Below are 26,082 nucleotides of genomic sequence, written 5' to 3'. Positions count from 1 at the left end.
CGCAAGATATTATTTATGTGCTGCCGCACACTCCTTCAACTGTCATTTTTTAATGCAGGCCGCCTGTGTACACAGTCTTCTCGTAATTGAAAAAAACAATTTAAGACTGAGTGTCAGCAAAATAAAACAGTATTTCAGCTCAAACCTACAATGTGGCAGCAGAGAGAGAAAAAATAGGACCAAAACTTATTAACGGCACAGAAATGTAATAACTGCCACTTAGTTGGTGTTTATTGAGAAAAATATTACACCACACTGAATGTGAAAAAAGAAACAAGAAAAACACTTCCACTTGGACTCTCGACTCACCTCCAGAAATAACAGTTTGAAGGCCTGTTCCATTAATAAAGGCACGTTTTATTGTTTGAGTCTTAACGTCTGCCCAGTATATCCTTTCCTCAAGAGCGTCATAATCCACCACAGTGACATCATCAATGTCAGGAACCGTCAAAGCAGTCATGATGTTCATATAAGGATTATCGATATCCACTCCACGGATCTCTGATCGCCTCACATACAACAGGAACTTCTTCAGGCCTGATGTGCATGCCAAAACAAAAATATATAAGTCAATACTTCATCTAGAAAGCTCAAATGGATCCATAATTTTGTGTGCATGTTTTTTTTTTTTTTTTGTGGGATGTCGCAGAGCTGCATACTCACCCACACAAGAGCGGTTGTTGAGGGAAAGCTTCATGAGATGAGGACATGAACAAGATGCCGTGCGGTTGTAATCAATGAGACATAGGTGAGAGCAAGGGCCTCTTCCATCTTTTCCCTCGCACGGGTTTGAGGCTGAAAAACCCAGGGTGACATGCATTTAAACCAGGGAAAGAAAACACACCAAGGCAAAAATCAATTACACATACTATGAATTGTTTAAGGAAAACTGCTCTTAAAAAGAGTCAGGAACAACAGCTGTGAAAAAAACAAAACAAAAAAACCTTACTGTACAGTGAAACTGAGAGAATAAGAGTGAGAGTTTAGATGTCTGCATTTAACGAGGGCAACATAAAAATGGGTGCAAAATAAAAGACTGCACTAAGTGAAAATACACTTAAAAAACATTGCACTAAGAAAACATTCATCTTAACTTCAGGATAAAGGGAAGAATATAAAAGAAGGTTGAATAACCAGTGCTGACAGCTATATTTCAACAGAATGTAATGTCGAGCAGACAGATAATGGCTAAAGGCCACTGGTGCAAATCAGTCAATTACTCATCAGATCTTTATATAGTATCATTATTTTGTTTGTGATCTTAAAAAAAAAAAAAAAAAAAAAAAAACTGTAAATGTCTTCACTGTCACTTTTGATAAATTGAATGTATCCTTGCTGAAGAAAATTATTAATATATATTAAAAACATAAAAAAATAAACAAATCTTACTGACCCAAATGTTTGAACATTAGTGTACACTATCTGACATATTTTGTCAAAACATGTTTATTTATATTGTGCTGCCATTTTTTTTTTGCTGCCATTACACAAGACTACCGCCTACTGTAAGATTACTTTAACCCTTCCACAAACCCAGAGCAACTACTTGCAATTAGCTCCACAAGCAGTTGCATCTTGTAAATAATAGATCCAGTGGGAGTTTGAATTTAGGCCCATTATTTCTTTGCGATGCTGAACCCATTTCACTTATGTAGCAAGCATATTTTTGCAAGTGAAAATAACAAATAATTCCAAGCGACTAAATTATAGGCTAGAATCCCATAGAATTAATTATACATTCCGCTGGTCTGCGGGGGAAAAATGGCTGTTTGAATAAATACTGTATAAACAGTGCAAGTGCACTTGACTCATGATAGAAACACTTGATTTGGATGTACTGATTTTTCATAGTCATAAATCAGTCACAGATTTTATAAATCTCCACATCAATCTGACTTTTCCTTAACATTACTATATGTAAAGTGGGTGCGGAGTGTAATTTGTATTTTCACTGCTTCAGGTTTGTCCGAATAGGGAAGGATGCGCCCTGTCTGCAAACTCCAATAGTAATTTTGAAGTGGTTTGCCTGTCAGCAATGTGCTGGAAAAGTGCTTACAACACTGCAGGCCACACAGGCACTAAATATAGGAGCCCTCCAAACTGGTGTCGATCTCTTGGAACTCAACCATCAGTCCTTTTACCACACATAATGCATTTACAATGTGCTTGCTAATGGCTGTAGCCTTAGCCCCATTAGGTTAGTTAGCGTAGCCCCTTCTCACTCCCTATGGACCCTCCAAGGTTCGCAACTCTTCTGCCAGAACTGTAGGGGCCAAACATAAACACAATTGCCATGGACTGTAAGTGGCCAGAGCCAAGATTTTGGACGCCTTTAATAGCCAAACCTTCCCATGGGCTCTATAAAATTGGATTAGCCATATTTATTGGCTTCTCTGGCAATGCTGCACAATTTGTCGAGACTTATCGGTGTAAAACAGTCACCCGGCTGCTGTTGCTGTGGCAGGAGACATGAGCTATTTTGGCGGGGCTCCCTATAGTTTTGGGCCGGTTGAAATGATGCAAATCAGATTATTTCAGCTGATGAGTACTTGCAGAAGGCTACATTTCTGGAAATCTGGGCACGTGGCACACTTGGCAATTACAATAACTTCTGTTAACGTGTTTTACAAATCACAAAGCGAATATTTTATAAACCAGAAATGAGTAAGAGTAAAATTGGCTCATGCAAGGGTTATGTCATAATTACAGAAAATTTAGTGTTTTTCATTTTAATAAATTCATTTTAATATATTTTAAAATGTAATGTATTTATGTGAAAGCAAAGCTGGATTTTCAGCAGCCATTACTTTAGTCTCTATTGTCACATGATCCTTAAGAAATCAATCTGATATGCTGATTTGGTGCTCAAGAAACACTTCTTAATTTATAATACAATATTTTTGTGGAAACTATGATATTTTTTAATTCTGTAAGGAATTAAAATTGTAGAAAACAACGAATAATACATAAAAAGTTATATAAATTTCTTTAAAAAGAAAATAAATAATAATAATAAAAACATTAACTAACCCTGTAGTATATGTTTCTTTCTCAGAACTTGTAAATTAATACAGTGTTGTAATTGCAACAACCTCTAATGCTAATATTCTTTCAAATCACAAAATGCAGTTTTTAGACATTTAGAAATGAGTAAAAGTAAAGGAAAACAGATCGTGTAAGCATAAAATCATAAAAAATCAAAATAAAAAAATACACACATATAAATTTGAACGAACAAAAATCAAGTAAATTCTACAAAAATACAATTATAACAAATCATAATATCTGTGTCTATAAATTAGGAAATGCCAATAAAAGTCATCTCTGTTTTTTTTTTTTTTTTAAGACTGAGGTAGCTACTGTCTGTTTAACAGAAGATAATCTGCTGTCATTGCTGGCTACAAAGCCCTGTGTGACACTGTACCATGAAACAATTAAAATGAATTTGGGTTGAGGAAGGAGCACATCTTGAGTCCACGTCAGGCCTGCTTACGCTCTGCATGACCCCCTTTTTCAATTATTCTGCTGCTCTCAAACAGAGCTGTTTGGGCTTCCAGATTGGCAGAAGAAATGAATGATCAGCGGGAATCGGCTCAAATGAATCCTCACCCCCAGAGCATGCAGGAAGATTTCTCTCTCTCTCCCAGACTGAAACCAGACAAAGGCTGATTGTATTTTTCAATAACGTGCATCTAAGCACGTTAGGTCAATGTGATAATTGCTAAGCTTGCTGTGTGTGGTTTGCGTGTAGAATGAACTCATGGGGTACAAACGCTAACAGGAAACAGGAGTGTCAGAAAAGAGGTTTAAACACTCTAACAGAACATTTGGATGATCAGCATCAGTAAGGGTGAGATTTTTTAGTATAGATCTTCTCTCCGGATCTCATGCCAAGACAGACACCTCCAGCAATTATATTCAAGAAAACTGTGATGCTTGTTATACATAGAATAAACAGAAGTTGTTGTCACTATGGCAACAAGGTTGTGTTAGTCTAGTTAGTTCAAGCAAATCACTCAGCATCATACTTGTGTATGGCTGTGTTTATTCTTTGATTTTAAGTGATTTTATCATTCTTTTTCGTGACACTGCTGTCCATAGCACAGTACTTGTCTAAAACGATTGTATTTACTGAACTTTTATTATTTAATAAGTCAGGAACAACCGCAGGATGAGAAAACCATGTTTTAAGGTATCACAGACATTCTTCCAATGAGAACGTATCCTTGAATGTATCCTTTACAGAAAAAGCTATTGCCATTGACAGTTTTGGTGAAATATAAGCCCAAAATGGTGGACAAACACAGAAAAACATAGATGATAAAACGTTTCGTATTCAAAAATCTTAAACAAAAAATAAAGCACTATTCTATTTTGCTGATATTAAATCAGTAAAACTAGTTTAAAACAATTATGTTGAATTATATGGAATTTACAGCATTTAGATGGTTACAGACCCACCTTGAGGTTGTCTGCTGGGATGGTATATCTCCAGGTCAAACGGCTGGGCGCTTGTCTTTTGGATGACCGTTACATTGTGGCCTGTCCATTTATTCGCTCTGGCTAAAGTGTTGGTCCTCCAGTCTGTCCAGTACACACCACCTCCAAAGAGAGACACAGCGAATGGGTGTGACAGGTACTCGTGGCCCCTGAGGATCTCGATGACCCCCGTGCCATCGTACAGGGCTGAATATATTGCATCTGAGCTAAAGAGAAAAAGAGAAACATGAGGTGTGAACAGCACTCTATGTCCATATCAAAATGATGTTATAGCGATGACAACTTCCTGAGGGAAATACAGAAGAGTCAAGCATTTTTTTTCCCCTGTTGTGAATTTACAGCATAAGAAACAAATCTATCATAATTTCATTCATTCCTTTTGGATTAAATGTATTAATGCAGTTGAAAAAGTCACACACACACACACACACACACACAAAACACCTATTCATAATTCTACTTAATGTCAGTGCTTCTTGTAAACTGAACCATTTTTATTTTCCCCTACCGAGCATCTGTCCACACTATTCTCCTTTCCTGATGGTCTAGCGTGAGTCCATTAGGCCAGGCTCCAATCTCCATGTCCTTGTACACAACATGTCTTCCACTTCCACTCATTGACGTCGCCTCAATCCGAGGAAAAGTGGCATCCCAGTCAGTCCAGAAAAGAATGCTACATATAGAATAAAAATGATTAGAAACTATACATCTTCTTCTCATAAGCCCAAGGAAGTATTCTTATAGATAAAAAAACACCATTATTTTGATTATTTGCTCATGACTGAACAATTAAGAGACACAGACCTCTGCTACTGCTCTAAAACAACATGTATTGTATAGTGCTATCCAAATAAACATGGGGAGTATATAGCGCAGGGAGCTGACTCAGAGTAAAGTTACCTGCTAGAATATACATAATTTTCATTGAGCGATACTGTTGGTCACAGAACTTAGAGTTGGCACAAACCTGTGAAACTGCTGCATATGAGCAATAGTGGAATGTGTTTATGAGAGCTGTGTGTGCAGGGCTGCATCCTATTCTTCCCTAGAGAACAGTGCCACTTTACATCGTAAAAACGATTTAAAAATCTAAATGTAAAATAACATTAATTTCAAACTATTATTTTATATGCATACAGTTAGGTTCGCTGGAAACTGTCTGCCAGTGAAGTCAGTGTAACACATGGGTGTTAATTTTTAACTAATGTCACAGTTCTCTGGGGTGGCATGAAAACAAAGGGCACATTCTAATGTGGGTATTACAGGGATTGTAAAATGCTAAATACTTCAAGCTCATATGCAAATCAAATATGTGATCATGTTCCTGCATCAGGCATCAAAAACAATTGAATTGTCAGCCAAATGTTTGAGGCGTATGGAAGGTAAGCATACAAAAAGACTTCATATGAATTTTGCTACAAGGATGGAGCCTTCTTTTCAGAAGGCCAATTAATTGGCCAGCGGCATACAGTTATTAAACCAGGCTTTCAATGAATAAAAGAGCTGCTAATTACAAAGACAGCTAATCCCTTCAGAACTACAATACATTTTCAACACACCTCTCTATGACACAGCTGTATGGGGCATTTCAGAGTAACCACGTAATGAGTTTGGTGCTTTTTAATATGTGCCATGCTGCCGAGTGTGAAATCAGTCCCTTTTCCCTAATTATTTTTTTTCTGCTTTCAGTGAAATAATTTACAGTATGCCATCCAACTGAGCTTCAATATGAGTTCTAGTTGGACTGCGGGGATGCCATATTTCTCCTCTATGGGTTGCTCATAGGGTTTGGCAAAAATATTTTAGCTGCATAAAACAGGCAAACATAGGCCACAATTAGGGCTACAAACAGCAAATCAACAAAACTCTATGGAACGAAATGTCTTCATTTGTGGGTCAAACTTGGTACCTTTGCAGTCAAAAGTGACTTCCCCCCCTAGGAAAATCAATCTAATATATTTGTTATATATATTAATTATTATTGAGAATATGGAGAGATTTGATAATGTACAATTAAAGTAATTGGCATTTTATTTGACTACCAAAATATCTGCAGTCCTAGTCATAAGCTTGTTTTTGTTCATTTATAATGTGAATAAGCATTATGAATGGTCCTCAAATGCTCCAATGTGACTTTTCTGAGCTCAAGCTGTCATATTTAAGGCTTTCTTTTTCCCAGCATGCCTCCATGAGAAATGTAGAGCTGAGCAAGAGAAGAACACAGCTGAGAGTAAGAAGACAAAAAAAGAAACAGAACACAACAAATAAACAGCAAGATGCAGCACGTTATTCTAGAATGATCATTAGTAATAGATGACAAACAAGTCCCCTGAAATATGATTGCTCTGTTATGTACCAAAGCTAGTCTCTATGAGGACAAATTACGGCAAAAAAGAAATGAGACTTGTTTTTCACTGTTTGCTTTTGCTGCTGTGAACGTTGCTGAAGGGACTGTGAAAAAGAAAAGCAGAGTAAGAGGAAAGAAATTAGGCTGTGGTAAACTAGTACACACCCCTGTCCCGGGTCTACAGCCAGCGCTCGTGGGTGCTCCATGCCACCAGCAATCAAAGTCGTTCTCATTTCGCCATTCAGCTTGGCCACCTCAATCTGATCCAAGTTGCTGTCTATCCAGTAAAGGTTTCCTGCAATCCAATCCACTGCGAGTCCCTCTGGGGTGGCTAAACCATGCTGAATCACAATCTCGACCCCGGTCACACCTACAAAACAAACCACTCTCGCTAGTTCACAGGGTGGATGGGATTTCGGATTAAGCACAGCAAAGCATTCTGGTTGTTTTGAACTTTCTTTAAAAGTGTTCGGCTCTTCAAAATGCTACTCCATGCTGAAAAGACCAGCTTGAACCAGAATGCATTATTATGCTGCATTATTATGCTTTTCACCAACAAATGATGCAGGTCTTTCTGATGAAGTTGGCAAAAGGTGCCAATTTTAATTTATTTAAAGGAATAGTTCACATATAAACAAAATCTACTTCAAAAAAAAAAAAAAAAAAAAAAAAACCTTAAAAAATAATAATTACTTAAAAAAACTCTTAAAACTAAATACATTTAAAAATAATTTAATCAAAATACAAATATATAAAATTAAGTGACATAAAATACAACTTAAATTAAAATGAAACCTCAAACTCTACAAATAAAATCTATTATTAATAAATTCTATAATAGTGTCTCAATAATACTAAAATAACACTGGTTCCAAACCACACCAATGACTTTCTCTCTTCTCTGAAACACAATATAATGTATTATCAGTAAAATGATGTTCATATCATATAATGTTCATATCAATAAAAGTAAACCATTCATCTAAAAATAAAACAAACAAAAAAACATTTTGGGCTGAACTATCCCTTTAAGAAGCCTGGTATGGACACCAGAATATCAACAGCAGGCAATCACAACATTTGCTGGTCTTTTCAATAGGGTTTCTGAAAGGAACTCTGGAGAAGAAAACACTGGCATTAAAGGAAATAACATTTTCCCTCAGCGGTAAACAAGATTTTTTTCCAGCTATCTATAATCCAGCTGTTTGCAATTATTCTCAGCTGTGGAGGGCTTTATGAAATTCTGACAAAAGGAGAGAGCAGTGGCTGCACTGGGGGCCTTTTCCTCTGAGAGAAAGACTCAAAATAGTCTTCAAAACTATTCAAGGGTATTCATCAGCTCCTTCAGAGGTTTCCTGTGTCATTCAAAGAGCCACTGTAGGGACAGCGCATTCTGTATTGCCTTACTATTCAGGGGACATGACCTGCATGCTAGGATCGGGGAAACAGAATATCTACTCGAACTAGAGCTTAGGTTAAACAAAGGGCGAGTGGGAATGGGACATCAAATTGGGTGTTCATTACCTCCGTTCTCAGAGAGCTTTCCCCGATAGATCTTATCCTCCACCACGTCGGTCCAGTAAAGCAAACTGCGGTTGAAGTGGAAGTCGAGAGCGATGGTGTTCCGCAGGCCGGGCACGAGTAGGCTGTAGTCACGTTTATGAAGGTCGATTCGTCTGATCTCATGCCGGATAGAGAAGATAACAAAAGCCTCAAAGGGGTCTAGGAGAAGAAACAAATTGATTATTAGCACTTCACACCTGTGCATTAGAGTTTACAAGAGCATTGCGCTTTGTGTTGAGGCGCCAGTCATGCACATTTTTCTCTGCACGACCACTAATTAGTCTTTCATCTGATGTTTTTATCAAAAAGATTTACAGGGACACTTATAGAAACCCAAGGATAATGGTGAAAGACACTTGAGTCATCCTTTTAACACACACACACACACACACACACACACACAAATCAACCCACATTAATTAGATCAATATACACGTTCCATCTAGATTCTAGAACAAAGTCACCCTGGTATGCAGTATGTAAAGTATTTAAAAATGTATTATAATATTATATTATAAATGTATTATAATATATATTCTTAATATAATTAATTTGGCAGTCCATCTCTATATCTACTAGGCAACAATCCCAGAAAAAAACAAACAAAAAAAAAACAAACCCCTATTGGATAAACCCCGCTGAGAGCTACAGTATAAATGTGGCTGTCTGATATAACAATAACTTAAACTCTCAAGAGCAATATACGTCACTAAATCCATAAAATACCACAAAGATGCTTGTTGTCATATTCTGACTAATGACCCAAATTCAGATTCCCTGAGACAATTGAAAAGCTTTTGGCAGGCATGCTGCTGTAAAGACATTAGCTTCTCAATGGGAAGCTCCTGTCTACATATCCCACTGTCATTGTATTACTGTTGCTCTTTTTGTTGTGTACCATGAACCGATCCACTGTGGACAAACAGCGACGCACAGTGTAGTTATTTCCCTGAGAATCATGAACTAGTCTAGAAAAAAATGCTTGTATTAGTAAGTCAAATCTGTTCTTTCTGTCTGTTCTTAAAACAACACATTTGCATCGATGCTGCTTATGATATTTTATAGTGCTTTTTTGTCATTCTAGGTCACATTATGTATGAACTGTTGTTGCATGGGAAGATCTGCATACTGATTCTTTAAAACGTTCTATGTATGTGTCAACAATACATACAACAACAACAATACACACTGTATGTGTCAAAAAACACACATTTGGAACTAAAATTACAATTAAATACCAACTTCTTTTTGACCACTAGATCATTAAATTATTTGTAATATTATTTTTGTTGCACACACACACACACACACACACACACACACAGTATACAGTATATCAAATATACGTTTGAAGAATTTAAATACCTGTGCTGTGGCAATTCTCTCCATCTGGATCAAGTCGCCAGCCAGGATAACAGGAGCACTTGACAGTGGTCTTTTGCTGTTCGCATATCTGACTACATTTAAGGTGAGCAGAGCAGTAGTCCACTGTCTCGCATGTCCGGTTGTCTGAGCCAAGATGGAGTCCGGTGGGACATGAACACACCACCCCTTTGCTGGGGATCACTGAACACTGGTGACTGCAGCCCCCATTACCTTGCAAACATTTCTCTGGAACAGACAAGAACTGCATGAGTGAGGACAAAAACAGAATCAATATGAAAGGCTGGTGATATGAAGCCATGTTTGCTGGCATATGAGATTCAAGGTGCGAACTGAAACAGAAAAGCCACAGATGAACAAAGACAGATGGTTTGGATTGAACATTTGCACAAGGCTTCAAGCTTATTGCTTTTTGTCTCAAAAGTTTTGGTGTCTTTCTTGACTAGACCATGCAATTACTCTAACCTATTCAACATCACTAGCCAGATGTCACAATAATAATTATAATAATAATTTAAAAAAGCGTAAATAATTACTTTATTCATGAGGCAGATTCAATGAGAAATCACAGGTCTGAATTATGACAGACTTCAGCCACTGCACAGACCAAACAAATCCATTCATGTTGGAAAATTGCTTTTTCTTAAGTTTAAAAGAAATGAAAACTAGGTCTCCGATACAACACAAATCTTAAGAATGGTTCAGACGAACTCGGGTACTCTTAGTCTCTTAACTCTAATGGATAAGCTTTTTCCTTTCATTGAAGCACCTAGGCCCTTTTGATGGGAGAAAGACAAAGGGGAGGGAACTCACAGCTTCCAAGGTCTTTTTGCCTCTACTGATTATGATGATCCCCTCTGCTGTTGCAAGAGAGAATTGAATTTTCTTCACAGGGGCCCTGAAGTCTATATGGAGGTGAAGAATAGCTGCTTCCCAAAGGTTACAAATGGTATTGAGTCCTGCTGTGCTGGTCTGAGTCAGTCAGCCACCTCAAGGTCCATTGGCACAATCTAATTGCCGATAAGATACCCAAGCCAAGAGCAGGTCTAGTCAGACAGATAATACACCTCGTCCTCAGAACATGAGTGGTGGGCTCCCATGGGCAGCTGCTGGCAATGCACTGAAAGTCACTGAAATGTTTGTCACATTCTGAGAGAATTATATATTGGTGACTCTCAAGAGACACTTTCCCAAGTGGGGACTTCAGAGGCAAACAGATCCTCATGTTTAGCTCTCTTTCAGACGGGTTTCGTTTTTTTCTGTGTGCTGGTAGCTTACAGAGCATGTGCTGGATTTCCATTACACTCACTAAAGGATGCAACTCAAAGAGATTTAAGTAGCCCTGAGGGACATGCCGTGTGGGCATAAACACAATATCATCAAAATCTTTTCACCCATGGAGAAGTAACCACAATACATATTGATTTGCACAAGTGTATGAATCTGAATGTTTACAGCTCAGGTATTCTATTCTCATTGGTTAGTTACCTTTTTTATTTGAATGATTTGGCTTTCTATGTATTGATAGAACTACTCCATATGACTACTTCTTATTCAACCCATCCAGCATTTATTGTAGAATGAACCAGATTTCACGTAACATCTCAGTTAGCATTAAACACAAGGTGTACAGTGAATAAGGCTGTTAATGCAAGCATTATGAACCCAGTGTTAAATATGCACTGTGACCCTGGCTTGCATCAATAAAAGACCAAATGAATTTGTAAAATCAAGTGTTGCGTTAGTTCTTGGAGATCACATCAGTCAAATTAAATTACAGTTACTTCTTTTTTTTATTGTTTCCTGTAGTTATGCAAATATTTGGTTTCAAAAACAGTATCAGTACACAATTTCTTATGATTTTAAATATGCATTGAACTTTAGATCAATCTCAAAGTACAAGGCATTACCAAAGTCTGAATTTGGTAATTTACATTTCCAAAGTAACCTTCCCAACACTGTCCATATCACAGCATCCACATATAAGGTCCTTCAGTATAATCAGCAGCTTTCACATTGCTCAATAGCTAATTAAATGGTGAATTCAGCAGGGCAAAATCCCATCATCTCACCAGGAACTGTGCAATCAGGAATTTAGCAAAAGGAATTGGTTCCCCTCATGGACTTCACCTCAGATTCATTCAAGTTTGTGAACTTGAATATGTGAATTCGTTGCATTGATCATAAGCTGCCTGATTGGGAAGTGATTGAGTTAGCATTGCTTCTCGCATCACTGCATTACTGACATAGACTCCATGACTTATACTAATGTGACTGACTCGAGAACAAGTTCAGATGGGATCTGCACTCCACGCATTAAGAAGGATATCAAGAGATCAAGCATCCACGTTACACTCCATTCATCTCTGAATGTCTTCACAAAGCTAAGCTAAGTTCCTTTTTTAATGATATCAAGTTACTAGCAACATGCTTGTTACTAAGGCTATCAATGTTGTTTAGGATTTTTTAGTCATTTTCAGTGAAATGCTTGTGCTAGGCTTATGTGATCATCATATTGGCAATGTGCGTTATAATCTGATGTCACTGGCAACATGCTTGTTGCTGCAACATACTGTGCTTTAACCAATCAAGTCAAGTCGCCTTTATTTATATAGCATTATGCAGCACAGATTCATAGGGCAGCTTTGAAAGTGAAAAGTGAAGTGACATTCAGCCAAGTATGGTGACCCATACTCAGAATTTGTGCTCTGCATTTAACCCATCCGAAATGCACACACACAGAGCAGTGAACACACACACACACACACTGTGAACACACACCCGGAGCAGTGGGCAGCCATTTATGCTGCGGCGCCCGGGGAGCAGTTGGGGGTTCGATGCCTTGCTCAAGGGTGCCTAAGTCATGGTATTGAAGGTGGAGAGAGAGCTGTTCATGCACTACCCCCACCCACAATTCCGTCTGGCCCGAGACTAGAACTCACAACCCTTCGATTGGGAGTCCAACCCTCTAACCATTAGGCCACGACTTCCTTGCGGTTATAGACAGGAAATAAAGATCATAATGCAAACAGAATCATTTCTGAAAAACTCTGTTTACAGTTGCCAAGCAACACAGGCATTATAATGTAGAATTAGCAGTCACAGGTGCAAATTTATTCAGCATGGCTTCAGACAGGCTTCATCCAATCAAAATTTTGAGTTGAAATGATTCATTTTTATCACATCTTGAAGTAACACAGCAGATGAGCCTCTAATCAAAGACACTCACCACAGAAAGGACCCTCATCTGAATGGTCAGCACAGTCATTTCTCCCATCGCAGATCTTGTTGGGGGGCAGGCAGGTGCTAGAGTCATTAGCACAGGGCTGAGTGGGAGGCTTACAGATGGAGGACTCACACGATTCTTCATCTGAGCGGTCTTCACAGTCGTTGTCGCCGTCACACACCCAGCTCTTGCTGATACACTTCCCTTGGGACACAACATTCAGTCAGGCCGCTATATAAATCAAGCTGTCAGGCTTAATTTGTTGTTTGTAGGTGAGCATGAAGATAAATCGGGGTAAATTTTTTAAAGGTGGCAGAACGTCAAACTGGCATGATGTCAGATACACACAGAAGCTTCAGCTTATTTAACCCTCAGAGAACAACTTTAGCAAAACTGCAACATTTGTTTTTATTATTAAACATGCAATTTTCACACAGTGGAGCTTATTCAGCAAATTATATATACTATTCCAAATTTCTTTCAATTTAGCCAAATAACATTTCATAGAGAATCAGAGAGCTGCTGAGGTGAACATAGTGAAGTTTCAGCCTTCTAGCTCACTGGGAAGACTTTTATAAAGGTCAAAGCAACTGCAGTAGAGTCATATAAATACAGGGGATCAGCACACAATCTGAATACCCCAGGATCATGAAGGTTTAGAGGGAGTCAGAGGGCTGCTCTGAGATGAACACATCTGAATTTCTACCTCCAAGCTTCCTGTTAAGGCTTCCTTCAAAGGTTTAAGATTTTTTTTGTCCCTTATGCCAACCAAGACTACAATTATTTGATCAAAAAGACAGTAAATATGTATTATGGAAAGCAATACATTTGTATCCATGAATCCTTGATGAATAGAAAGAACAGCATTTATTTGAAATAGATTTTTTTGCCACATTATGAATGCATTATTAATGCATCCTTGCTAAATAAAAGTATTAAATAAAAAATATATACTAATCTTACTGACCTCAAACATTTGAATGCTGTTCTTTTACACTTTGCAACATTGAAAACGCTGGATTTAAAATCAGTTGGCTTTCCTTGTGTTCAGTCCACCTCCATGATCAGATAAACAGGTGAACACACTTTAGTCTGTTTCTGAGTCTGTCAAAATGATGTGGGATTTTACAGTATTGTTCAAAATAATAGCAGTACAATGTGACTAACCAGAATAATCAAGGTTTTTAGTATATTTTTTATTGCTACGTGGCAAACAAGTTACCAGTAGGTTCAGTAGATTGTCAGAAAACAAACAAGACCCAGCATTCATGATATGCACGCTCTTAAGGCTGTGCAATTGGGCAATTAGTTGAAAGGGGTGTGTTCAAAAAAATAGCAGTGTCTACCTTTGACTGTACAAACTCAAAACTATTTTGTACAAACATTTTTTTTTTCTGGGATTTAGCAATCCTGTGAATCACTAAACTAATATTTAGTTGTATGACCACAGTTTTTTAAAACTGCTTGACATCTGTGTGGCATGGAGTCAACCAACTTGTGGCACCTCTCAGCTGTTATTCCACTCCATGATTCTTTAACAACATTCCACAATTCATTCACATTTCTTGGTTTTGCTTCAGAAACAGCATTTTTGATATCACCCCACAAGTTCTAAATTGGATTAAGGTCTGGAGATTGGGCTGGCCACTCCATAACATTAATTTTGTTGGTTTGGAACCAAGACTTTGCCCGTTTACTAGTGTGTTTTGGGTCATTGTCTTGTTGAAACAACCATTTCAAGGGCATGTCCTCTTCAGCATAGGGCAACATGACCTCTTCAAGTATTTTAACATATGCAAACTGATCCATGATCCCTGGTATGCGATAAATAGGCCCAACACCATAGTAGGAGAAACATGCCCATATCATGATGCTTGCACCTCCATGCTTCACTGTCTTCACTGTGTACTGTGGCTTGAATTCAGAGTTTGGGGGTCGTCCCACAAACTGCCTGTGGCCCTTGGACCCAAAAAGAACAATTTTACTCTCATCAGTCCACAAAATGTTCCTCCATTTCTCTTTAGGCCAGTTGATGTGTTCTTTGGCAAATTGTAACCTCTTCTGCACATGCCTTTTTTTTAACAGAGGGACTTTGCGGGGGATTCTTGAAAATAGATTAGCTTCACACAGACGTCTTCTAACTGTCACAGTACTTACAGGTAACTCCAGACTGTCTTTGATCATCCTGGAGGTGATCATTGGCTGAGCCTTTGCCATTCTGGTTATTCTTCTATCCATTTTGATGGTTGTCTTCCGTTTTCTTCCACGTCTCTCTGGTTTTGCTCTCCATTTTAAGGCATTGGAGATCATTTTAGCTGAACAGCCTATCATTTTTTGCACCTCTTTATAGGTTTTCCCCTCTCTAATCAACTTTTTAATCAAAGTACGCTGTTCTTCTAAACAATGTCTTGAACGACCCATTTTCCTCAGCTTTCAAATGCATGTTCAACAAGTGTTGGCTTCATCCTTAAATAGGGGCCACCTGATTCACACCTGTTTCTTCACAAAATTGATGATCTCAGTGATTGAATGCCACACTGCTATTTTTTTGAACACACCCCTTTCAACTAATTCAACTAATTGCCCGATTGCACAGACTTAAGAGCGTGCATATCATGAATGCTGGGTCTCATTTGTTTTCTGAGAATCTACTGAACCTACTGGTAACTTGTTTGCCACGTAGCAATAAAAAAATATACGAAAAACCTTGATTATTCTGGTTAGTCACATTGTACTGCTATTATTTTGAACAATACTGTACATTCGGTGTGAGGTGCAGTGGTCTTGAAAGTGTACGTTGCTGCTTTTTAACAAATTTTTTACATCAAAAGGAAGAGGAACAAAACTCTTTTATGGCTTGACTGTACAGTAGATGTCTTTTCAAGAAAATAATTTACAATTAGGGTGACTGCTATATCAAAAAGCCCCATGTTGGTTGATTCCACTATGGTCTGAGTGGAGCAAAAACTAGTTATAGGTACAAATGACAGCAAAATATGATCAAAAGAAACAGAAAGTAGAATTATAATACTTTTTGTGCAGAGGTAAGATGTGTAACTTTTTCCAATACATTCAATACATTCTTCTACTTATGCTTAATATGCAGGAAAAAATGCAAGAAAGATACAGTATTTGTAGCTTTATTTCTTGAAAAGTGTAAACATTGATTCTCTGTGGCATTAGGATAGCTTTACTCTGTTCGTTCCAGCATCCATTCTAACACTGCAACATTGGCTCAATCAAAGCTGCAAATTAGGGGCTGAACTGGCAGTTTGACCAACTAAAAGCAGACCGAGGTGTCTTTGAGAAACCCGTAGATGTCTTAATATTCTTTGTATATGCTATTGGCACAGATATTACATACCTCACCTTTATAGTTTAATGTCATATCTAACTCAGAATATGGTACAATGACAATGTTGGCAAAATATACCTCACTGTGAAGTGCAAATCATTCTGTCTCACATCATTCATCTCAGCCATTCTGGATAAAAACAAATCCTAATATACAGAGATATTGCAAAGGATTGCACCATGTAACGGAAAACATCCTGGATTTATCATCCGACTCAATTTGAGAGAGGCAACTATAACTGAAAGCTCAAGTATGGCATTGAGGTATAAAATATCACCCACCGCTTCACAGAATTTAAAGTTTTTATTTATGTTATATAGAACACAAAGAGAAAATACTAGCTGTATGTCAAGTGCATGAAAAAAAGATGTAAGGTAAGTGCAGAGAAACTTTGACAAAGTTTTTTTTTTAGGAACACCTGGTAGGCTTACCTGAGCTTTTGCAGGTAAACTTTGCCTGGGGATCACACATTCTCTTGACGCCTTTGCAGTTTGTTTCATCACTGCCATCTTCACAGTCTTTATCCCCATCGCAGCGCCAACGCTCAGGAATGCAGGTCCCATCAGCACGGCAGTGAAACTCCTCTCCACTGCATTCCACAGGAGGCAAAGCTGGACATAACACACATAACAACTGAGATTGATTCTGGTTTATACTGATTCCCAAACAAATGATTTTAATGAGTCAGTTCTTTTTAGTGAATAAAACACGTACAGTACATTTACATTTATTTACATTTACATTTATGCATTTGGCAGTTGATTAAAACCGACTTACATTGCATTTAGGCTATACATTATTATTATTATTTTTGTTTTAACAGTATGTGTGTTCCCTGGGAATTGAACCCAAAACCGTTTGTGCCGCTAACGCAATGCTTCACCACTGAGCCATAGGAACAAAATAAAACACATTCAGAGTGACTACTGTAGTTCAAATCCCGAACAAATGGTTCTAAAGAGCATGTTTTTGTTTTAGTGGGCGACCAGTGTAGTCAAATTCAAACACAAATGACTCAGTCAATGAGTCAGTTCCATTTTAGTGAATCAAACACATAACACAGCCAGTGTATTCATGGCAATAGAGGCTATTTAAACTAAGTGTAAATAGCAATTTGATGCAATTTACACCAATTTAAAATAGCTATAGATTCTATTTACACTATGCAAAAATGTTACTAGTTAATTAAAGTGCAAATAAAGGCAATTATCTGCTCCTCAGTATTGTAGTACATTGTAAAACAGTATACAATATTAACTTGAGGTCGAATTGTAATTTTAACTCAAATTATTAAATGAATGCCACCTTATTGGTACAATAAAGCTCTCCTAACACCTATCCTAACCCTACCTGATCGGTGTAGTCCAATTCCGTAATAAATGATCCTTAAGAGTTGGTTCTTTTTAATGAATAAAGCACATACAACAATGACCAGTGTAGTTTGATTCCTGAAAAAATTAGTCTAATGGGTGATATTTTAAGGGGATCAAACACATACAGCCGACCAGTGTAGTCTGATTCTGAAATTAATGACTCCAATGACTCAGATCCTTATAGTATGTGGAAATAACATTCAGCACGGCCAGAGTATACTCCGTTCCCAAACAATCGACTCTATGCAGTCAATTCTTTTTAGTGATCATCACATGCAGGCGACCAGTGTTAATTTTGACAGCAAATTCGGATTTAGTCTTAGTCTTAGTCTTTTGAATAACACACCATTTAGTTTTAGTCACATTTTAGTCATCTGAAATGTTTTAGTCTTAGTCTAGTTTTAGTCGACTAAATATCATAAGAGTTTTAGTCTTAGTCTAGTCTTAAGTCTTTTAGTCTTAGTCTAGTTTTTTTTTTTTAGTAGAACAAAGTCAACTTAGTTGACTTGACTAAATGTTTCCATCAGTCTGTTATGGAATGGTATTTATAAAATAAACATAAGGCCTGCTCTCAATGAAAAATATACATGCTCTCTGAAAAAGATATGCATTCGTCCTGAATGATATGCAATGCATATGACATTCTTTCAAGATGAAGTACAGTATTATTGAAATAGACAACCACCTATATTATATTTGTATTGTATGTTCATTCTATTTCTTTATTTGTGATATTTACACAAAGTTTACATTTTTTAAGTTTGTTTTTGTTCATTTAAAATAGCACTGCATAGTCTTCACTGTAAAATAAAATACACAATCAAACCAAAATGTATTCAGACACCTTCAACGTTTCTTACAATATCACAGTTTATCTGCTGTAGTTTAGAAATTGGTAATAAAATATGACAATAACTCAGGGTTAAACTGTGTCAGAACAACAAATTCATCTTGATAATGTCTGATGCAATGCTTAATTTGGTTCAGTCTGTGGTGTGAAAAGGTTGTATTAGCAATTAAAGAAAGAAACGCTTAAGCAAAACATGCTCAGGTCCCTAATCATTTTTTTTTTTTTTTTTTGTATTTTTTAGTCACTAGTAAAACAATATAATCTATTCTATCTGATTTTTGGATTGACTTTGGATAAATTCTTGTTAAAACTACAAAGTAATTTAATCAAGAGCAGTGAGTGATTTACTTTCATTTTCATACATTAAAGACACTGACAGCAGAGCTAGTAAATTAGGCGCGGTCACTTTAAGAGACAAATGCATCCATTATAAAGATACGCATCCGATTTCTTTCCAACTCTTTACTTTCACTGAAGACACAACTACAGACCTTTTCGAACACACTTTCCAAGACGGGTATTTCGACATATTTAGTATGTATTTGTTGTCGGTACAAAAGCAAGAAGACTTTGAGACGCGTCTCTGCTTGCTCCCTGAACACCGCGCTGCTGAATTGAGCTCTTTCACTTTTCGCTCTTTTTCTTATGTTTATTTAAAATGCGATTTGTATTTGTTCGTTCAGGTGCAGGAGGACGCAAACGTCCTGAAGGAGAACTCGGTTCAGTGTTGCGGGAGTAACCAGCTGCTCAGTTCAACTTTCCCGAAGCGCGGGGCTGAAGCCAATTTGATGTGTTGAATGCTTGGAGCACGTTATAAAACGTATTCTTACACATTTCTGTTTTAATAAATGCTCATATTAAAACATAGCATTACACATAAGTAGGTACAAAAATAATCAGTGATACATTTACGACCCCATAAAAATTTGGGTCGCAATGGCATTTCAAAAGGTCGCAGTGTAGTTCCCTGTGTAAACAACTTAACTGTTATGAAAACGTCCTCGAAACTGTGCGAATTTCTGCAAACTCATCTTTGTTCTCTTTTCTGTGTAACTGCTGCTGCGTTTGTTTAGCTGTGGCGCTTGCATTTGCAGCGGCTTTTTATAATGGCTCGGCTGCTTCTGCATAGATCAACCTACCCTCAAAGATTCGCTCTGATTGGATCTCTTCTCCATTCGTCCCGCCCATATATTTTCGTCTCATTTTTATTCGTTGACTAAAGTGTCAGTTATATTTCGTCACGTTTTTCGTCATCATATCTGACTTTTTATTTAGTTTTTATTTAGTTTTCGTCCGTGAAAAAGGTTAGTTGACGAATATTTTTCGTCATAGTCTTCGTCAACGAAATTAACACTGCAGGCGACGACCAGCGTAGCCCTATTCCTGAACAAATGACTCTGATAAGTCAGTCATTTTGGGTGATTTAAACAACAACAATTCTGTTAAACTGTTAGAGAGAGTAAATTAACTGAATTTACGCCACTTATAGAAAATAAAAATATTGAAATTATCTCATCAATTGCCAAAGGAAGAACACTTGTCTAACAAAATTCATTACTTAAAAGTACTAAAAGAATGAATAATGGCACATTCCATGGCACAATCCATGGCAGGATTAAAAATAGCAAGGCAAATAGAAAAGAAAAGTTTTTTAAAGCTCACAGATGCTCTCACATCAGACTACTAAGGCTACAGCTAGCCTTAATAATGTTAAACTGGCAGAGTTTTATTAAGTATACTTTAAGATTTCCTCTTGTCAAGTTAATAAATATTTAAATATTCTCTCCGACACTGGCAAAGACTTTAAAATGTGCGATTTCAACTCAAAGGACAGGGGCGAGACTTTCTTCAAGAGTAAGACGAGTACAAAAAAAAAAGGCTTTTTTTTTTTTTTTTTACTGTAGCCTGCCTCATGTTTCTGATTCATTCTTAACCATGCCAAGTGGCAGGAGTTAAATACATACCTCAGAAATGTGTTACATACACCAAACCCACCTTAATCCCCTGCCTGCCATCAAACAAGAAATGGCCTCCTGAAAAAGACAGCTGATAACATTACAAACCCTTAAGACTAAAGGGCCCCCCTTCTTTGCTTAAGGCTAATGTTGAGAGTTAGCAGTGTCTCATCTACTTTACACACACAGAGCATGTGTTATACAATGCCCTGGGAGGATATAAGCAGGACAAACCCTCAGAGACAGACAGGAACTGAGGACCTCCGTCAGGAGCCCGTTTGATGAATGGCTCCAACATTTCTGTGACAAGCTGGTGAGCTAAAAGCATGGGAGGACTCTGCCTCATCTTTCAGAGGTAATTACAGCAGATTAAAAGATTCAAATCTGTAAGGTTGCTCCCTAGTGAGTTTAGATGAGATTAGATCTGTCAAGTGAAGAAAAAGAGAGACCGTTTTAAACTTGTGTTCCTCAAATTAGGGACATTGCGCCAAGGCAATTACGAGCAACACTGACTTGATCGCTATTGTTCGGCTGTTTGCAAGTCTGCTAATTAGTCCTGTTATACAGATTCTCTGGAAACCACTTGGTAAGTTGGTTAAGTTGTTTGTGTACAGAAACGAACACGAATGTGTTTTTAATTACTGTAACAGGGAAATTTGACCTCTCCACATGCACCCAATACTCTGAAGTTACAGTAACGATTACAAATACAAGCTGATTTTCAGTCTGTGGCGGTAATATTGCTCTGATCATTTGCTATATATTATAATACCATTAACGGCTTATTTGCATTTGACCATTTTTTTATTTAAATGTTATGTTACTACTTGCACTTCTGGTTAGATTCTAGCTACATTTTACTGGCACCGCATTTGGCACAATGGCTCTAAAATAGAATCTAACAACCAAATCTAGGCTGCACACAGATGATCAAATGGAACAGAACACAGAGGCCTTCATTTAAGTTTTTCAAAATGGATCTTTTTATGAATTTAAAGACACTGCTCACAGAAGGCACAATGACAAAATATATCCAACTGACACATACTGTACATACCAACCAAAAGTAATAGAACAGACAGATCTCGATTCGATAAGAATCGTCCACCTCAGTCAAAATGCCCTAAAAGTTGTACCAAAAAAAAACATAAGATGGGCAAAAGAGAGAAATGTGATGTCCTACCAGGGGCCACACCAGCACAAGTCACATTTTCATCACTGAAGTCCCCGCAATCATTGTCCCCATCACAGGCCCAGTGGTCTGGAATACACCTGCCGCTGGTGCATTTATACTGGCCATTAGCACAGGAGTGGACACAGCCCGCCTCATCACTGTTGTCTCCACAGTCATCATCTACAATCACAAACACATTACATCCATGCAGAATTAGTATCAGAATAACTTCATTAATTATAATAGAGACTTTTTAACCATATGCTGCAGTCAGTAGGATTTATTTATAATAAATAAAATAAAAAATCAATTTCAATATATTTCAATTGCAATATATTTACTAGAATGTGAACTTTCCTCAAGTCATCAGTGTCAAATAATCCTTCAGAAATTAGGATATGCAGATTTTCTGCTCAAGAAACATTCTTTAATATTATACCATAATATTTAATATTAATACCATAAACACTGTTTTCCCCAGGATTCTTTGGTAAATAGACAATACAAAATAACTATTTAATTGAAATAGACAAATTGTGTAAATACATTTTAAATGTGTGTCACTTTTGATCAATTTAATGCATCCTTGCGGAAAAAAAATATGAATTTCTTAAAAAATTACTTTAACTTTTGAACATCAGTGTAAATTTGATTTTTTTTGTGTGTGTTTTTTGTCATGCATTGTCACACAAATAGTGTCGCTCCATCAATATATATATATATATATATATATATATATATATATATATATATATATATATATATATATATATATATATATATATATATATATTTATTATAAGATTTTATGATTGTAAAAAACACTTTGGTACAAGAAAATGGCACATTTTCCTTAAGGGGGTCTTTAACCCTGTTGTGCTTCATGCTTTGTTGCACAATGATAGGAACTGAAGTGATAAAACAGTGGATAGCACTACAGGAGTTTTTTAAAATTAGAGTCTTCAGGCCATCAAATTATGTCAAGCTTCATTTTGTGCTGAAAAATCAGTAAGGTATCTGAAAGCCCTGTCCCTGGATAAGAAAAACCATCTCCATAAGCTGCCCTTATCTGAATGCTCTCATTTGAGAAAAAAAGAGAGCGAGAAAGAAATAAGAAAAAAATAATAATACGATCAAGTTTTACTGTTGTTGATTATTGAGTATTGCATGTAGGCAATAACATATTGAACACCTTGAGGGCTGGAAATAAATTATAAAGGGTTGTTATTTTACACCCTCCTTGATCTCAAATGGAGATATTTCAAATAAAATAATCGGAATATTCAATGGTTATAAATTAGATTAATTTCTTGCACGACAAAAAAGACTGGACAGCGGGATCAATGGACTTAATTGAATTAAAGTGCCGGACTTTCTTTTATCAGCTCCCGAGAAAATAGGCTAGTACATCATTATGCCATATGGAAGATTAAGTAAATGGTAAAGTATATTCTTACTTCTAGACACACTCACCTGAGTCACAATGCCACTTCATGCTAATGCACCTCCCATTAGCACAGCTGAACTGGCTGAGGGCTTCACAGGTAGAAAATGCTGTAAGGGGAAAGAAAGTCCGTGAGAAACGTTTGCCACAAAAACCCTGATGTTTGAACCCCATCCAATACATCACTTTCTCTTTGATGCACTGGAGAAGAGAACCCATTTTTCATTTAGCTTTTAGCTTTGGAAAATTGCAAAAGAAGTTTGTCCTGGCTCAAATTGCCCTGTCATGCAAATAGATTAAATTTGGAGGCTCTTTTGTCCTCAGGAAATTTCACAGTTTCTTACAAGTTTGAATTGGTAACTACTCTGTTGCAGTGCACCACACTTTTTTTTAACACAAGTCATGCCATGGGGGGTTCACAGCCAGTATTGCAGAAAAAGAAACACCCTGAAGGTCATGTGAAATGTCACCGTGAATTATTGCTATTTTCTTGCTAAGGGTAATGAAAAGAAATTACAAACAATGGAAAACGAGACCTCACAGATGCGGTGGAAAACAGTCAGAGGCAATAAGAGCTTGCCAGGAAGCAATAACACATCAACCATAGCACGGTTTGTGCGCTTTACTACAGCGTTGATTTAAAGATATCAAAAGGTTATTGTTTCAACATTATGAATTACTGCAGCTTTTGCTATTAACCTATGGATCACAATGCCTTCAGTAAAAAGTTGACCTTAATTTTTTTTTCTTTTTTTTGGGATAGAATAGTTTATGAAAAGAAAAAAGAAAAAAAGAAAATGGCACATTTACAAGTATTTTGAAGAATGCAATCCACACAAACTCATAAGTATCTAGTCTTGTACTGAATTTAACCTTTTCGTGAATACTCAGTGCTCATTTGTGTACAGGAAAGGTGACATGACACACAGTGGAGGAAGAACATCTATTTCTCTTTAAAGTGTCTCTCAGCTCAGTCATGAAACCTCCACACAGTCTACCAGGTATTTCCACGGATGAAACCAAACCCTCACAACATCACCATGTACATTGATAGTTCCCTTGGAGCATTTTAGTCTTAAGTGCTGTTTAAATGGGCCCAAGGTTAATAACTCATGACTCATGACTTGAGGGGATTGAATGAACACACTTCTTGTTATAGAATAGATCACAGTTTATACATTTACATATAAATGCTAAGAATGTGTTTTAATCAAGATCTCTCTCTCTCTCTTTATTTTTATTAATTTTTGAGGGAAGAGTCAAGAACAAAATGCACGAAAACGTGTGCTTCTGACACTTTGAAATTAAGCAAATCTATGTTCCTTCATTACTGAGCAATTATAAAGTCGCCAAAAGGTGGCCATATTTATGATAATTTGGTTGAAACCTGTGAAAATTAATGCTAAATGAAGTAACAATTGCTTGAATATGAGCGTAGGCAGCATTTGCTTTTTCTTAAAAGCAATTTTGCTCCACTGGGTGACATCTCCGAAACTACTGTAAACTGAGCTTGTGAGATTTCAGAAATAACAGATGCCAAATTACTTTTAGGGTATTGTACTTTCTCCCTCACAAATAAAACCTTTGCCGGCACAAATAAGAACTCTTAGAAGTCAGGGGAAAGCCCATCATTCAGAGAGTTGCTAATCTAGGAGAAGACTGTTACAAATCAAGATTACAGGCCAGTCAACAAATAAAAGATGTGTTTGAAAATGTATTCTCATAATATGTTTCTGTTATTGTTGACAGGAGTAAATCCTACTTCTAAATTTCACAACAGAGTGTTCCAGTCCCCTGACTTTGGCAATCACTACTTTCAGCGTCCAGTGGCAAATTTTTTATTTAGTGCTTGAGGGAGTTAAAATGACATGAAAGAGAAGTATATATATATATATATATATATATATATATATATATATATATATATATATATATATATATACTGTACACACACACACACCATGAAAATATGCATTTACACAGAACTTTTAATGTACATATCAATGTACAGAGACCCCAGGGACACAAAGAACCAGATACTCGAAATGGTGATTTTTGTGCATAGTCAACAAAAAACAGGACAAGCACCAATTTTCAAAACACAGATCTAGAGATGGTATGCTAGACAACTTTATATATAAATGGTAGCCAGATTAGCCCATTATCATAATAAAGATAAAAACATGAATTTAGTTTGTTTACTTTGTATCTGGCTGAGAATACATTTGAAAAATTGAAGGAAAAAACTCCTTTTAAGGGTGAAATAAATTAAGTAGTAAGTTTTTTCCAAGTATAAAGGGGAAAAATACTCTTTCCCTACTTTCATGAGAACCGATGACAAAGGATTTTTTTTTTTTTTTTTTGGACTGAGATTGCTGAGCCTCTTCAAAGGGCTACCTGTCTTACCCAGCATTCCCAGCATTCATGTGCTGCTCTGAATGGCCATGTGAAAAAAAGCAGTTTCATGATGACAGAGCTGACAGATTCACCAGTTTAACCACAGTCAAATTTGACAAGCCAGTAATCTAGTAGGACAGTGACTCACCACAGGAAGTGGACTCGTCTGACATATCTCCACAGTCATCATCTTGATCACAGCGCCACACTTCTGGTACACAGCGACCGTTACCACAGGTGAACTGACCAGCCCGACATGGCTGGGCTATAGACAAAATGATAAAGGGAACAAGTTAATTTGATTATTCATGACTTTTAGTGTATTTAGCAGTGACCACCTGAGATATGAATAGCTAAAAATAAGTAAATAATAAAAATTATATTTAATATAATTTTTTAGTCTGATTCTGCATTAACACTTCATTTATTTATTCATTTGGAAATAAAATTCATACTATTCTTGGAGAAATAAAACAAAAATAATTTAAAAACAAACATTTACAGAACAGAACCAA

The 26,082-nt window shown here is 36.9% G+C and overlaps 1 protein-coding gene across 1 annotated transcript in view; it reads right to left on the bottom strand.

Moving 5' to 3' along the window:
* LOC128019997 (low-density lipoprotein receptor-related protein 1B-like) overlaps positions 1-26,082 on the bottom strand; it is a 199,717-nt gene that overhangs the window by 78,255 nt on the left and 95,380 nt on the right. The window contains exons 17-28 of the mRNA XM_052606482.1: positions 25,716-25,832; positions 23,200-23,280; positions 21,736-21,906; positions 16,806-16,985; positions 13,023-13,223; positions 9,776-10,021; positions 8,372-8,569; positions 7,013-7,217; positions 5,009-5,173; positions 4,462-4,706; positions 664-795; positions 310-537 (exon numbers count right to left, since the gene is read on the bottom strand). Of these exons, the coding sequence (XP_052462442.1) occupies positions 310-537; positions 664-795; positions 4,462-4,706; positions 5,009-5,173; positions 7,013-7,217; positions 8,372-8,569; positions 9,776-10,021; positions 13,023-13,223; positions 16,806-16,985; positions 21,736-21,906; positions 23,200-23,280; positions 25,716-25,832 (2,169 nt within the window). The remainder of the gene's footprint in view (positions 1-309; positions 538-663; positions 796-4,461; positions 4,707-5,008; positions 5,174-7,012; positions 7,218-8,371; positions 8,570-9,775; positions 10,022-13,022; positions 13,224-16,805; positions 16,986-21,735; positions 21,907-23,199; positions 23,281-25,715; positions 25,833-26,082) is intronic.

Source organism: Carassius gibelio, chromosome A9 (genome assembly GCF_023724105.1).
Source record: "Carassius gibelio isolate Cgi1373 ecotype wild population from Czech Republic chromosome A9, carGib1.2-hapl.c, whole genome shotgun sequence".
In the NCBI taxonomy this organism is placed as follows: domain Eukaryota; kingdom Metazoa; phylum Chordata; class Actinopteri; order Cypriniformes; family Cyprinidae; genus Carassius; species Carassius gibelio.
This window is presented reverse-complemented; position numbering and strand designations above follow the sequence as displayed.